This window comes from Zootoca vivipara, chromosome 2 (assembly GCF_963506605.1).
Source record: "Zootoca vivipara chromosome 2, rZooViv1.1, whole genome shotgun sequence".
Classification (NCBI taxonomy): domain Eukaryota; kingdom Metazoa; phylum Chordata; class Lepidosauria; order Squamata; family Lacertidae; genus Zootoca; species Zootoca vivipara.
The window spans coordinates 93,354,440-93,370,042 of NC_083277.1; the positions used below are offsets into that span (position 1 = coordinate 93,354,440).

At 43.9% G+C, this 15,603-nt stretch overlaps 1 protein-coding gene across 4 annotated transcripts in view; it reads left to right on the forward strand.

The window, feature by feature from the left end:
* The window catches only part of ACSF2 (acyl-CoA synthetase family member 2), a 57,620-nt gene that overhangs the window by 8,318 nt on the left and 33,699 nt on the right, over window positions 1-15,603 (forward strand). The window contains exons 2-11 of one of the 4 annotated variants that reach the window (XM_035104379.2): window positions 1,021-1,099; window positions 1,435-1,526; window positions 2,861-2,989; window positions 4,511-4,564; window positions 6,149-6,267; window positions 9,266-9,428; window positions 11,051-11,146; window positions 12,090-12,238; window positions 13,310-13,401; window positions 14,564-14,640. In XM_035104379.2, the coding sequence (XP_034960270.1) occupies window positions 2,921-2,989; window positions 4,511-4,564; window positions 6,149-6,267; window positions 9,266-9,428; window positions 11,051-11,146; window positions 12,090-12,238; window positions 13,310-13,401; window positions 14,564-14,640 (819 nt within the window). In that variant the 5' untranslated portion in view covers window positions 1,021-1,099; window positions 1,435-1,526; window positions 2,861-2,920. The other 3 variants (XM_035104377.2, XM_035104380.2, XM_035104375.2) reach the window with 3 other exon arrangements.

A 15,603-nucleotide genomic window follows, 5' to 3' on the forward strand; every position in this document is an offset into this window, starting at 1 on the left:
GTAAAGAGATCATTCTGTCAGTGCAAACATTTCTGTTGGCCCAACTGAACAATCTCCCCTTTTCAAAGGGTTCTCCTGACCCTCCTCCCCAAAAAGGAAAAAAACAAAACAAATACAGTACTGTAGCTATAAATTTAAAAAAATACACCTGTCAGAATAAAAGCTGTCTACAATACCAACAACTGCATTTCTAAAGACTCTATCTAGCATGTCTGGAAGCTGCCTCTGCTGTCCAAAAAGACCTTTCCAAAATTTCAGATGTTTTGAGGGTTTGTTGGCGGTGGTGAGAAGACCATTCTGCACATGGTCAAAGATAATATAACCTTTATTTTTCACGGTTCTTAGAATTGAATTTTAGAACTGAATATGGCTTTTGGGACTAGGCATTGGTAAAGCTTTTTGTTCAAGGAGAGCACAGATAATCTCAAGTTGATCCGTTTTAACCCTAAGCAATAATCAGAACCCTCATAACCCATATAATTGACAGTTACAATGTCTGGGGCATCTGGGTCTGCCCTTGAGAGCAGTTTGGAATCTTCAGCTGTCCAGAATGTGCTATCCTGCTTAGGTAACATTTGCTTTTTATGAGTTCTACTAGTTGCTAGTTTGTTGCAGAGTTAAATTCAAGACGTTGCCACTCACCTTTAAAGCCCTTCTGGGCCACACAGATCCTTGAGCAAGCAACATTTTGTGCGTGAGTTCCTTTTCCATTCTTTGTGATGGCCCCCGAGCACTGGAATCATTTAGGAAAGTTGATGCAACAAATTCTGGGAAATGGTCCGTTGAAACACGCTGTCGATATCTTTTCTCTCCATTTTTATGCTGTAATTCCAGGTTTACCTGACCCTGTTTTAATTTCTCCTAACCTTTTATTGTTGTCATGATTTTATGGGTACTTTATTTTTTTCTTAAGCCGTAAGCTGGTTTGAGAGCAGTTGCTGAAAAAGCAAGTCTCTAAAGCTGCCTGGAAATAAATAAATAACAAGTATCCTAAAAGTAAGATGGACTTAATTGTTCCAGATGATGATCAAAGCTTGGATAAGTTTTCCAGAGTGGGACTGAGCAGCTACTGAAAGCATCTGTCTGCAACGCTTTGAAGGTGATCTCATGCATGTTTACTCAGAAATTAGTCCCACCGTACTTTAGTGGGATTTAACTCCCTATTAAATGCATGGGATTTTGGGTTACAAAGGCTCAAACTAGCTGAAGCTTTATAAGCTATTTAGAACTGGGGCTGGGAAGCTGTGGCCCTCCTGATGTTGTGGAACTCCAGTCCCCACATCAGGCCCAGCAACTGTGGCCAATTGGTAGAGGGGCTGGGAATTATATAAGACAGCAACACCTGAAGTTAGGACATTAATGTTTTAATGCTCCTTGTAGAGCTTTTCATCACACATCAGTTAATCTCAGGCTGTTTTCACTCGTTTTGCTTAGGTTAGGGCCAATCTAATTGTGATGTAGAAGTCTGTGGATGCCTTTCTTCCCTCTTTCGTTTCCCCCTACAATGGAGCAGAGCAGTGATAAAGGTAAAGGGTAAAGGGACCCCTGACCATTAGGTCCAGTCGTGACCGACTCTGGGGTTGCGCGCTCATCTCGCATTATTGGCCGAGGGAGCAGGGGTATAGCTTCCAGGTCATGTGGCCAGCATGACAAAGCCGCTTCTGGCAAACCAGAGCAGCACATGGAAACGCCGTTTACCTTCCCGCTGTAGTGGTTCCTATTTATCTACTTGCATTTTGATGTGCTTTCGAACTGCTAGGTTGGCAGGAGCTGGGACCAAGCAACGGGAGCTCACCCCGTCACAGGGATTCGAACCGCCGACCTTCTGATCAGCAAGCCCTAGGCTCAGTGGTTTAACCACAGCGCCACCTGGATCCCAGTGATAGTGTCCAGCTAATTTCCCCCACTCCACAGCCCTCATCCAATTCCCTCCCTGCTCTCTTACTATTAGGAGGGGGAAACATGCAGGCACAAACCCAGTTCCTGTATGTTCTGGTCTCTGTGGCTTATAGTAGCTTTGAGGAACCTTTGTATCCTGTATTATCATAGATAGTCCTGGTCAGGTACCAACAGGGCTGCTTCTAGCAAACATAGAGAGCTGAATATCTACTACTCTCACGTCACATTTTACGTTGAACCTCTCTTGGGCATGTCAAAATCAGATATGTAATTTTAAATGTGGCTTGTGTCAGTTTTATTAAACAATTCAAGGCTTTATCACAAAGTTAAAATAACAATCCAGTAAGAAATATGAAATAAAATAATAAAAATGAGGTGGAAACTGTTGATTTGATTGACATCCTATGCCCTTTTAAAATGTGGGGTTTTTTGGGGGGGGTTATTGGGTTGCTTTTATTTTGATTATGTATTTTGTGGTTTTATATTTTGATTTTATTCTGTGAACCACCCTGAGACCTCCGGGGATATGGTAGTATATAAATTCAATAAATAATAATATAAGTAATACCAAACAAACAAACAAACAAACACAAAATCCAGTATTCACAGCCATTACCTCTTTAAATAAAGTACATTCTTAAGAGACTACACAGTGAATTAAATGGTAGAATTCTGTGAGCTTTTAAATCAATTGGTGGCCCTCCAGAAAGGTGAATTTCCTTTAGATCATTGGTGTTTGGTCTGAATACAACCAACACACCATATTCTGATTATGAGGAAACTTGTCTGATGCTTTTTAACCATCTTGCCTTGGGAGATGAACATACCGGCTACTGCCTTTTTAGATTCTTCCATATTGTCAGTGCACAGAATGGAACGTTCAGCTCACACACTCCATCGTTTCCTACTTGTCTAGCTCAATCTGCTGAGACTGGGGTTTTCTCTCTCTCCTGTTCTCTAGGTAGAGCAGGCAGCACAAGGACTTCTGGCCCTTGGTTTGAAAAAGGGTGACCGGCTGGGAATGTGGGGTCCCAACAAGTACGAATGGGTCCTAATGCAATTTGCCACGGCGCAAGCAGGAATCATCCTGGTAAGTTCCTCCTGCTTATGAACAGCTGAGTGGCTTGGTGGCTGGTTAAGGAAAAATCAAATAACTCCCTAGACGGACGTCATGCTGGGGAAGAGAGCTTGTATATTTAAGAACATTCACAACACCATTCGGTATTGACACAACTATATACACCTTTGATGTTAGTATATAAAAGTGTTTGAATTTGTATTTTGGCAGAAAGTAACTGCTCTTTCTGTATGATGGGAATAATCTATCTACTTTGTAAAATTCATAAGCTTTTTTTTTAAAAAAACACAAATATCCTTTGGTTTAATAAAAGTTGTATTTAATCTAAGACCAGTTTCACAGATATACATTTGCATTTCATACTTCCTGCAGGTTTTGTGTTACTTCTGAACCCAAATGTTCTTCCAGAAGAACATTGTTAGTTCTCTCCTCTCCTTCCCATTTCCCCGCTATAGATTAACACATTTTGGAATGGCTTGTTTTACATGTTAAACAGGACCTACCTTTTTAGTTGCTGTTAACAGGTATCATATTTTCACAGTTGGATAACTGTGCTGGCATGCTTTTAACCCACTCCCCTAATGGATTCCACTGCAATACCATCTCAAAATAACAATAAATGAGATAAAAGCAAATGAGGGGTCCTCCTTTTTTTTGTATGGCCATGATTACATAACTGGAAATGTAGAGATTGACATTTGCAACATATATTGCACAATTTAAAATCTAGTCTATTCATTTTTATCATGCCATCGGCCAGGAGTGCCAACTGGAATATTTTATTGTTGGGGGGGCTGAGGTAAGACCCGCCCCGCATTATCAATCACAACACACAGCACACACAGCATTTGAGTGGCAATGCCCATCAACTTGGGGGGGGGCTGGCCCCTAGGAGTTGGCTCCTATGTCATCAGCACTTCCATGACATTTAAAAAAAAATAAATCTGAAAAGATGCTTGTGGAGGTGAAATAAACAAGATGAGTCTATTTGCATCATGCTGGCAGAATGGGGAGTTCTTTCTCCTGCACTAGCTGGAGGGTTTGTGTTGACATCGCACTGCATATTTTGTATTTGTTTTCTGTTTTGGTATTAGAGGAGTACAAGCCAGGAGATGCTTGCCTGGAAGGTGGTATATAAATATTTTAAATAAATAAATATTACATTGGGAAACAGTGGCAACTTGTGTTAGGAAATACTCTCCTGTTTCCACCAAGTGACAATTAATTAAAACACAAGCGTGGTTTAGGCCCGCTTTGTATTCTTCATTCTCTGAAACCAATACTAGGAGACTTCTTACCTCTCAACACACACGATCACTGTTTAGCTGTACATGGTTAAGAAGCTGTATCTCTGATTAATTTAATTCTCATCTCTAAGGGCTATCTTTTAAACAATAATCATAGTCATATGACTGATCCTTTTATCCATGTTGTTTTTAATTGTATATTGCGTGTATTCTGTTGCTATGGCTGTCAGCTATGCAAATAAAGCTTATTGATTGATTGATTGATCTCATCTCTTATCATTTCCAGGTGTCTGTGAACCCAGCATATCAATCCCAAGAGCTGGAGTTTGTGGTGAAGAAGGTACGACAAGGGCTGTTGTGGCCAGCACTGCTTGTTTTCATCCACAGCGCTTTCCGAAAACTCTTGAAGCTCTGGGAAAGCGTTGATTAAGTTAGCAGTTTGATTCGGAGGAAAGTATAGAAAAAGGCAGCCCAAACAATAATTTGGGAATGGCTAATGGGTTTGGAGGTTTTTTGGTTTTGGAGGAAAAGCTGACTGAAGAGAATGGGAGTTGTATCTTTTTCTCTCATAATACTGACATGTCTGGTTGTCGAATCAAGTTAATTGGCAGTTGATTGAGGGCAGGCACAAATGAAAAAGTGCCCCCCCCCCAATCAGAATGAACTGATGGATTTTGTTACCATGAGCTGAGATGACTTTTAAAAAAATATAAGACCAATACCCAGATGCTAAAATTGAGCATTTATGTTCATGGACTGTATTTTCTTATATTTATATCCCATGGTTGCTCCAAGGAGCTCGATGTGGCATACATGGCTTTTCTTTGTTTTGTTTTTGCTTCTCTCAACATTTCCTAATCAACATAGTCTCCCTCTATGGCAATTATCGCTGACTTAAGCCATTCAACTTTCTTATCCCTAATAATGAGGGATTAAAGCTATTAAGTGTCTTGTGGAAAAAAATTAATCCTTGCCCAGATTAAGAGGCCTCTTGTACCTACTTTTCTGGTTTAGCTTTGGAGCTAAATCGTTAAAATATGAGAGGTGAAATGCAAAAGCTGCAGTAGGTGATTCTACTTCTTGCTTGCTCTCGCTATGGGAAAAAGTTTGGAAGCAATGAGACAAGCTTATCCGGTACTAGTGGCCTTGCACAATGCTGTTTCAGCTGGCAAATGTTTTTTGCTTGGTCATTTGCAGTTCCTACTGCTCCCATTTTTCCTATGTGTTTGTTTCCTTCCTGGTTGGCCACCGCTATGAGAACATCTTCTTAATGTTCTTAAGAGTAACTTTCACTGAATTCAGCAGAATGTATTTTCAGTGCTCTCTCAAAGGATGGCTGCTTTCTGTGCACGCTAACTTGGGAATGAGTCTCATTAAGGGCTGGCCCTGCAATGGCAAAACTCTGAGTATACCTGCCTCAAACAGGCATATGGAAATGACCACCTGCCTGCATTTTGGGCACACAGGCTGGAGTGGTATCTCCTTCATTCCAGAAGACATGATTGAGAGGCTCTTGGTGTCCACAGGTCACCCACGGCATAGATGCAGTTGTAAAGTCGAGGGTATAAAGATGCCACTGTATTATTAAAATTAGAAAAGAGTATCCCAGTGAAGTCTTGATAATTTAATTTACTGTTGCAATGCTGCTGGAGCATACAGTAATAAGGCATTTTATTCTTTGTGTTAGCTGTTTTGAGGGTTTTGGGGTTGTTGTTTTTTATAATCAAGTGGTGTATCATTTTTAATAAGTAGATAGGAAGGGGTAGGGGTACGCAAAAGTTCACCTAGAGCAGTAAAAGGCAGAACAAAAGCACGCTGGCTGATGCTGAAAAGACTGCTGTGGTTCAAAACACCTGGAATGGCTGCTCTTTTGCACAGGTTGCCTTGTGTCCCATTTGCTTCATCCTTACGTCTATCTCTCTAGGTTGGCTGCAAAGCACTGGTGTTCCCTACACAGTTCAAATCACAGAAGTACTATGAGATCTTGAAGCAAGTGTGCCCTGAGCTGGAACAATCTAATCCGGGAGCATTACAGAGCAAGAAGTAAGTGTTCACTGAGCTTTTGCTGATTAGTCTCCTCCAAGGCCCGATCTTAAACACTGTTTTCTTATTAATAAAGTGCCCAGGTAAGTACCCACACAATCAATCAAAGGCGCCACAAGATTAAGAGCGGGAGGGGCTTTCAGATTTTCTATTACATTGGAGCACACCATAAGGGAAACATGATGATGAATTTAAGGACCGTTTCAGTTCTTTCACTTTTTCACCCCTTGTGTCAGGGACTGGACTGAGGAGGAATGGTGGGGACTGCCCCCCCTCTCCTGAACCTTCCCAAGAACAGGAGGACAGTATAGATTTAGAACAGTGGGCTGCAGAAGGGCATAGTTCAGAGCAGGGGTCAGAAAACTTTTTCAGCAGGGGGCCGGTCCACTGTCCCTCAGACCTTGTGGGGGGGGCCGGACTATATTTTTTGGGGAAAAATATGAACGAATTCCTATGCCCCACAAATAACCCAGAGATGCATTTTAAATAAAAGGACACACTCTACTCATGTAAAAACGATTCTCGGACCGTTCGCGGGCTGGATTTAGAAGGTGATTGGGCCGCATCTGGCCCCCGGGCCTTAGTTTGTGGACCCCTGGTTCAGAGGCTGCAGAGGGGAGAATCTGAAAAAATTTGGAAGAGGAACAGCAGTTAGAAGAAGCACCACCAGGGGAGAGACAGCTGACAGACTCAGTGTCTTTGGAAAGCATTCCTGATCCCCCATCCCAGGACCAGGCGTGCATTGAGAGTAGTAGAACAGAGGCAGAAAGCTCAGATGAGCCGACACAGGGAGAGACGTAATGGGGTGGGACTTTACTTGGAGCAACGCCATTTTTTTAGGGAAGACTGCATTCCTTCATGTCTTTCTGTGAATATTAATAGATTACGTGGTAAGAACTTTTAATTGTTTCTCTGCTTCTTGGCTGTTACCACAGGGGGGATCGTATTCCCCTATGCCCTCTCATACATATGTATAATTAATGGATTAGTTTATTTATTGCAATGGTTTGCCAGTGCCGGACCTTGAAAAGCCTCTCCTCTGTTCCTTTGGGAAAAGGGACATAGTTCAGCACTTAAAGCCCCTGCATTGCATGCAGAAGGTTCCAAGTTCAACTCACAGCATCTCCAGGTAGGGCTCAGAAAAGCTCCCTGCCTGAAACCCTGGAGAGCTGCTGCCAGTCAGTGTAGACAAGACTGAGCTAGATGGACCAGTGGCCTGGCTCAATATCAGGCAGTTTCCTGTGTGTCTTTCTCCACCCCACCTCCCAAGTATTCTGCCAGCAGGATCCGTATCTGCTGGAGTCCTGTGGCTTTTATGCATATATGGTGTCATAAAGCCAAGTGGAATTACTGGCAGACTTAGTGGAATATGATCTTTATAACAGAATCCAGGCCAAGCCGCTTTTTGTGTAACCTTTATTGCTGGAACAGAAAAGGTGATTTGATGTGAAAGTCTCTCCTCCTTCCAGAGGGGAGGAGTTGTGAGTGAGAGCCGGTTTCCGCATTGGCGGGGTGTGTGTGCGTGCATCAGATGTCCCGGCTGCTGCACCGTGCCCCTGCAGCCAACCAATTGGGCTGGCTTAGGGGGCGGGGTTTAGCCATACTTAAGCGGCCGCGGCAGTGCTGAGCCCTCATTGTGCTTCGGATTTTGTCAGTGTATTGGAGGGCAGGTTGTGGCCATCGCCTATCCCTCTACTTATTGGGTATTCCGTTAAAGGGATCCGGTGGTCGTGGATCCTGTCCGATGCCTTGCTGGTGGCTAGGGCCATGGCATGACCCCCGGTGACATCAGGGGAAGCTTCCAGTTGTATTTGCACCAAGAAGCTCCACCTTCTGGCTTTTAACCCTTGAATGACTCCCCGCTGAGCGGGGTGGAGTCATGTATGGTTTGTTTGATCCAGTGCCTAAGCCAATACCACTCACATGCTGTAGTGTAACCAATAAAAGTTGTGGTCTTCTTTAGCCCATTAACCTAAATGCATTGTGTCCTCGTGTCTTTCTTATCTTCAAGCGGGTGGCGGGTCCTCTATTCACAAATGGGCAGCTCCTGCCAAGGAAGGTTGAGGGGACAGTCTATGTGTGCTTGGTGCATAGACATTTGGCATGGATGACCTTTGGAACCACAGCCAGTGTGTTAAAAACTATTTCTCAGTCTCCAAACATTCATGGAAAGATAAGAGACCCGCCAACCCCACGTAGTCTGTTCCGGTCTCTTATCTGTGGATCCAAACTGCTGCCAACTCCACTTTTAGAATATCCTAAAATCATTTCCCAAGGTCTCTTCAGCACAAAACCACCGTGGCACTGTGTTAATACCATATGAGTCAATTGTGGAACCTGAATAATGAAAACGTTATGAAATTACTAAACCATCAATTTGTGTTTGTTTGTTTTTTTGTCAGCACAGCAGCCATGGATGGAATTGGAAGCCCAGTTAAATTTAGAGGGATTGTATAAAACTGTTCAGATTATTCATTCATCAAACATCAAGAGTCCATGAATTCCTAGTCCCATCTTCCTTCTCAGCTTCTGGGAGCAGGGGAAAAATTGGTCCATATACTGTAAAGGTAAAGGGACTCCTGGCCATTAGGTCCAGTCGTGACCGACTCTGGGGTCGTGGCGCTCATCTTGCGTTATTGGCCGAGGGAGCCAGCGTACAGCTTCCAGGTCATGTGGCCAGCATGGCAAAGCCACTTCTGGCAAACCAGAGCAGCACACGGAAACGCCGTTTACCTTCCTGCTGTAGCGGTACCTATTTATCTACTTGCACTTTGACATGCTTTCAAACTGCTAGGTTGGCAGGAGCTGGGACCAAGCAACGGGAGCTCACCCCGTCGCGGGAATTTGAACCACGGACCTTCTGATCGGCAAGCCCTAGGCTCAGTAGTTTAACCCACAGCGCCACCCGGAGCTTATTCCCTGAACTTGTGCTTGTACCATGGCAAACTATACTCCGCTTTCCCCTGTTACTGAGCACACCTTCCTTTTTTTGTATCAGGTTACCAGAGCTTTCTGTTGTAATCACCTCAGACTCCAAGTTGCCCGGTGCATTCTCAATGAACGATGTGATGCAGGCTGGAGACAGCAGCCACAAGAAGCAACTAGAGGAAATACAGAAGACGCTGGACTGCAAAGAACCTATCAACATCCAGTTCACTTCAGTGAGTACCAAATATGCATTTTCTGGTGTTCAAATAATGCTGCCACAATGGTCAGAAAACAGGAATATCGTGTACCAAAGAAGCCAAGATCTGAAGCTTAGGATCTGTTGTACAGAAACGTCTGCCTACTTTTGCAGGAATTTATTTTCTGGGGATTGTGAAAAACAATGGTTTGGTGGGGGGAAATCCAAAATATTTTTATAATACCTGATAGAAAACAAGGAAAAACTAGTGTGTATGGTAGTACTGTATTAAGATCAAAAGGATTAGTAACTATGAGAAGGAAGAAGTGACATAGAAGTTCTAGCTTCCTGACCACTTCCAGTGCCTGTCCAAATTTCTATTTCCTTTCTAAATTTTCATAGGTTAGAATAACATAAGAAACCTACTTGATGAGACCAAAGGCCCATCCAGTCTAGCATCCTGTTTTCTCAGGGGTGAAGCATATGCCAGCAGGCAGGCAGGCAGGCAGGCAGGCAGGCAGGCAGGCAGGCAAAGCATATTTTACTTACCATCACACTTTAGAGCAGGGATGGGGAACAAACAGCCCTCCATATATTGTTGGGCTCCCAACTCCCACCAGCCCCAGCCAGCATGAGCAATGGCCAGGGATGATGGATGTTGTAGTCCAACAACATCCAGGGACCCAAGATCGAGAAAGGCTGTTCTAGGCCACAAATGGGGAAGCTAGTGTGTTCAAGATGTCCATCATTCCTGGCTATTGCTCATGCTGCTGGGGCTGGTGGGAGTTAGGAGTTCCTACTCAGCATGGCTAGTGGTCAGGGATGATGGAAGTTGTAGTTCAAGAAATTCAGGTGACTGAAGGTTGAGAAAGGCTGGTCTAGAGACTTCTAGCTGGCAGAAATTTCCCAAGTATCTTTCTTTAGAGTTGAAAAGTAAAATACAGGCAAAGAACCATTCCGTGTGATAATAGACGGTAGTGCAGCTTATCATTCATTCCAGATACATCGAGTTTCCTGTGCCTCTGAAGCCCCAGAAATTAAGGTTGGAGACCCACCAGATCCCAACCCTGAGGAACTTCCAGAAGCTTCACAAAGTCTTCCTGAGTTGGCTTTGTGATACTAGGACCATGGGCCTGCACTGAATTTTGTTTGCCTGTGCCCCCTTCTGCTTGTTTCAGGACCAGCATTGCTCCTTTATTTCCTCTCCTTCCTGGGACATGTATCTCATGTCCCCTACTCTTCTAGAATTCCACCCTGCCCATTTCTTCTCTGAGAATTATACTGCCTCTCACTCTTTTTCAACCAGATATTTCCCGCCCCGCCCCCTTATTCTGTGTATTTCTATCCAGGGCAGGTTTCCTGAAATCCAGGTGAGTCCTGGATTACTCAGAGCTGGGATCTTATTATAGTACAGCAGTGGCTAACATGTGGCTTCTTCAGATAATGTTGTTCTACAACTCCCATCGTCCCTCACCATTCTGCATGCTGACCAGAATTGAACGGAGTTGTTGTTCAGCAACATCTGGGGGGACCACAGGCTGCCCATCCATGTATAGCATTTCAGCAATTTATGTATTACATCTGAAGAGTTGTAATTAGCCCACGACTGTGGGATAGGGTGAGGTCTAACCGAGTTAGCAAAACATCTCTTTCTTTCAGGGAACAACAGGAAGCCCCAAAGGAGCTACCCTTTCTCACCACAACATTGTGAACAATGCATTCCTCATTGGATTAAGGCTGAGAGTTCAAGATGGGGTGAGTCATCTCAGTCTATTGGTTAATGTTGAGCATGCAAACACTATCTGTAAGGAGCAAAATTGTGTCCCTTAAGTCATACCTGCCAAGTCTCTCGTGAAGAAATCCGGGATCAGCAGCCACGCGATACCAGAAGGTGCGTAGATGCAATTTACAGCGTTGCTTTGCCCATCTATGGGCACCGAAAATGGCCAGCGCCGGCACCGGAAGTCGCATCTACGCATGTCCGGAAGTGCGTCTACGCACCGGCACCGGCCATTTTCAGTGCCCATAGATGGGCAAAGCGACACTAGAAAAATGGCCGCCGACAGGAGCCAAAATAAGGGAGATTAACAGGAGAGGAGCTCAAATGGGAGACCAGCGGGAAAGGTTAAGAAAAAACGGGGGTTTCCTGGGAAATACGGGGTACTTGGCAGCTATGCCTTAAGTAATGAGTGAGGGCTATTTGGTGTGTGTGTGTGTGTGTGTGTGTGTGTGTGTGTGTGATATGGTGCTAATGTAGAAGTATACATCATTTTCCCTCCTAGTTTCTCAGCTTTTCATACACTTTTCAAGGTCTTTGCTAGAAATTTAATGATTAGTAACTTCATTTTTTTAAAAAAGGTGCAAGGATCAATACTGTGCATTTGCCACCAGATTCTCAATTTCTAGGCTCCTTTTTTATATACTTAACCTGAATTTGGCACATTCATATCCTATATTAGTTAGAGATTGCCTAATTCTATGTGAATGTTCTAGTCTAGGAGTGGATATTACTCAATGGTTAGAAATTTTTAAAGCTACATACACTTTTCTCACAGTCACACATTGTCCCAGCCATCCAAATCTCCACCCCAGGCTTCCTGCTGGCATTCCTCTGGTCTCTGGGACAATGAACTGTAAACAAAGTTAGAGCCAGCACTGGAAGGCAAGTCTACCCTTTCTTTGTTTGCCTTGACCCTAGAATGCCCGCTGCTGCCTCCCTGTCCCCCTCTACCACTGCCTGGGGTCTGTGGCAGGCTGTGTGCTGATGGCTATTCATGGCGTCTGTCTTGTCTTCCCGTCTCTAAGCTTTGATGCAAAAGCAGCACTGAAGGCCCTGGACCATGAAAAGTAAGAGTCCGTCTTAAGCTTGGTTCTAGGAAGAATTAGCTGTCTATTAATACAGACCATACTGGGGTATATGGGGTGTTAGGGGAAGAGTAGCACGTCTGGTGGGGGGGGGGTCGCGTTGTGCTCCTTCTGGGGAGGTTTGTCCATCTTTGGTCCCCAACCTGCACTTAGCTTGCACCTGTGATTCCTAGAAGCTGTCAGCATGGGACAGCAGCCACACCCTGGGAAACAGCTTTGACTGGCTGGCTAAGCCAGGTGAGGGTAGCCGATGAGTCTCAAAGTCTTGGTGAGTTAGGGACTTCTCTTGCATTGAAAGATGAGATCCGGTGGATTGACCAATAGTGGCTCCAACATTCAAGAAGGCAGTTTCTGCACGTGGTGTAGCGGGAAGCGAGGGAACGTTATTGGGAGAACGCAACACACACTAAACATTACAGCACAGTGCCTTCTTCAGGAGCGAAGAGATTGTGGCAATTCATTTATGTTGCTCTGAAGGAATCACTATAATTGAAACGGATATATTTTTGCCTCTGAAGAAAGTATATTCAGAAACAGACTGGGCATGTTTGTATTCCACAACAGAATTCCCCCACTTCTAGCATCATTTTGAGCTTTTTTTAAATTGGGCGGGTGGTTAGGGGTGTTGTTAGAACGACTGCCCCCCTGAATTTTTTTTGGGGGGGAGGGCACTTTCATATTTCACAAAAATCTGCTTTTTCGCTTTGCGCTGACTAAACACTTCACAGCTTTGGTGTGTTTCATAATGTTGGAAACCTCAATGCCAGGTGGTTGAGGATTTTTCAGGAGCTTCTGGTACCCTGTGAAGCTGGGGAGCCATCTTTCATGTGGAGTTAGGCAACGGGGGATATGCATGCATACAGCGTTTGTGCACATTGTGTTCTCTTTGCATTGGGAAAAGAATTTCCCATGGTTACAAGGAAAGGATGCTTAAGCTTGGCAATAAAGACGAACTTGAGCTTTCATACTTGCAGTCCGATTCAGGTGGAGGAGGCAGTTGCCATGCTCCTGCCTTCGTTTTAGCAACCTGCAATTCTTTGTCTTTATTTGAAGATGTACCCATGTTCACGGCACTCCAACCATGTTCATAGATATGCTAGCTCAGCCTGACTTTGCCAGCTACAACCTTTCAGCTCTTCGGGGTGGTAAGTATAAGAACCCAAATGTAAGCATGTTTAAATGAGGCTTATCAGCCCCACATTTTAAAAAAAAGCTAATGGATGCCTTTTAAATACAAGCTTTAAACGGAATCAAATGTATTTGCATCAATTTGCATATACGGTAGCACAGCATTTTAAAGGTACTGAAAGAAGTGTTAGATGGCTTGCAATCTACTTTTAAAATATGCTATTATATTGGCTACAACAAAATGTTGTCTTTAATATTTTATTTTTTCATTCCCCATTACAGTAACATACCAGAACCAAAAAGCATGCATTTAATTCACCATTCAATCATTTCAGGTTTGCCCTAATCTGTTAAAATTAACCCCAGTCAGCATAAGTTCTTAATGATTCGACCAAAGCTTGCAACTCTTGTTTAAACTAATTTCCTCAAAAAATGAGCCAGCATGTCTCCATTTTAAAAGAGGAATTGGCTCATTTCTAGGTGAATGGGGGAGGGGGCGCTGCTGCTGCTGCTGCTGCTGCTGCTGCTGGTTGATCTTGCCCACTCCTTCCCCAAACTCAGATATTTTGAGGTAAGTAATCTCATGGGTTTGATCCAGCAGCACAGACCTAGGGACCATTCCTCCCTTCACCTTGGTGACACTTTCAAGAGCAGCAGAAGGTTAATAAAAAATATTGGAGTATATTAGTGAACCACTGAATCATGTTATGTTTATTCTCATGCATGAGCAATCCATCAAGCACACCTTCCTTTTTATTGCTTAATAATCTGAAAGTTCGCGTTGGTTTTTTGCTATTTCTGTTACTGAAATAGCACAAGGTAGACAATACATTGGTTTTCCTTTTTTAAAAAAATTCTGCATCCACCAGTGTGTGGCAGCAGAGGCCAGGCAGACTTCAAATATTGAATGGAAGGCATCCCAAACCAAATATCTGCAAATAAAAATACAAGTATGGAATTACACTGTTTGAATTCACACAAACTATATTCACATGTTTTGTTACTGTCTGCCCTATTGGTTGTGCCAAAATCTCAGCTGATTTGCAAAGCATCAGGGTTAATAATAATAATAATAATAATAATAATAATAATAAAGTATGCAGCTGTTGTCATGACTCGCTTTGTAAATTTGCAGTGTCCTTTAGGCAACCTCTCAAGGTATGCATTTTTGTCTTTCAGGAGTCATTGCAGGTTCGCCAGTTCCTCCTGAGGTCATGAAGAAGATCATCAACAACATGAACATGCGGGAGCTGGTGGTGAGTCACTCTTAATCTTTGGGTTGTGAAGGTTCCTCTGTTGCAGGAGTGGGCAACCTCAGCTCAGGGGGTCAAATGCAGCCCTCTCAGCCTCTGTGTCTGACCCTTGGGGACTCTGCCCCAGCCATCCCATCTCGTGGCCACACCTATCGCTGTCACCCTTGCTCTACATCCTTCTGGAATGCTTTTGCCTGGCTGGGATGCCTTCTGGAACCTTGATAATGCCTCTTGACTGCCTCGCTTGGAGAGATGGTTGGTGCAGAAGCCCCTGTTTTGTTGCATGGTTGGGATGTATCCTGTTGTGCAAAGGTTAGAGTCATCGAAGTTATTTCACTCACTTTTGTTTCTGATCCCACCCACTTTTTTGCGCCTCTTGCACTGCTCACCCATGGCATGCAAGGCCACCCATGGAAGGCTGTCCACAAGAAAACATGGTTGTTTGGATATATATGGAAATTGACATGTCTGAATTGGGAACTAAAGGTGTAGCTGGCCTTTAAAGGGATGTATGAGATGGAAGGGGAAAAAAATCTGCCATTGTAGATCACTGGAAGAATATGGGCAATGGCGTGTCTTGGTGTTGGACAAACCTGTAGCCCAAGTCAAGCCCTGTTGTGTGTGTTTATCATTTTGCATGGCTACATGGCATGTTGCTCTTAAAGGAAAGGGCCTTGCTCGGAAGTTTGATCCTTTGATGTTCTTTCTGATGCATATCTGGTCAGTTTGTTGGCACTCATATTGTAACATGGATAATGTGCACGCTCTCTCTCCTTGTGCCGGCAGAGCTATGAATATTAGGGAAGGAGCTTTGGCGATGGGGTTAAACAAGGGGAGCAATATATGGTGTGGCAGGTGACCTTTTCTGCTCTGCCAGGCAGCTTCTTGCAAAGCCTTCTAAGAAGATCTCGCATACAGCCCTGTGCATTCCTGGTGTTAGGTAATATACTAGACCAGGCACCCCCA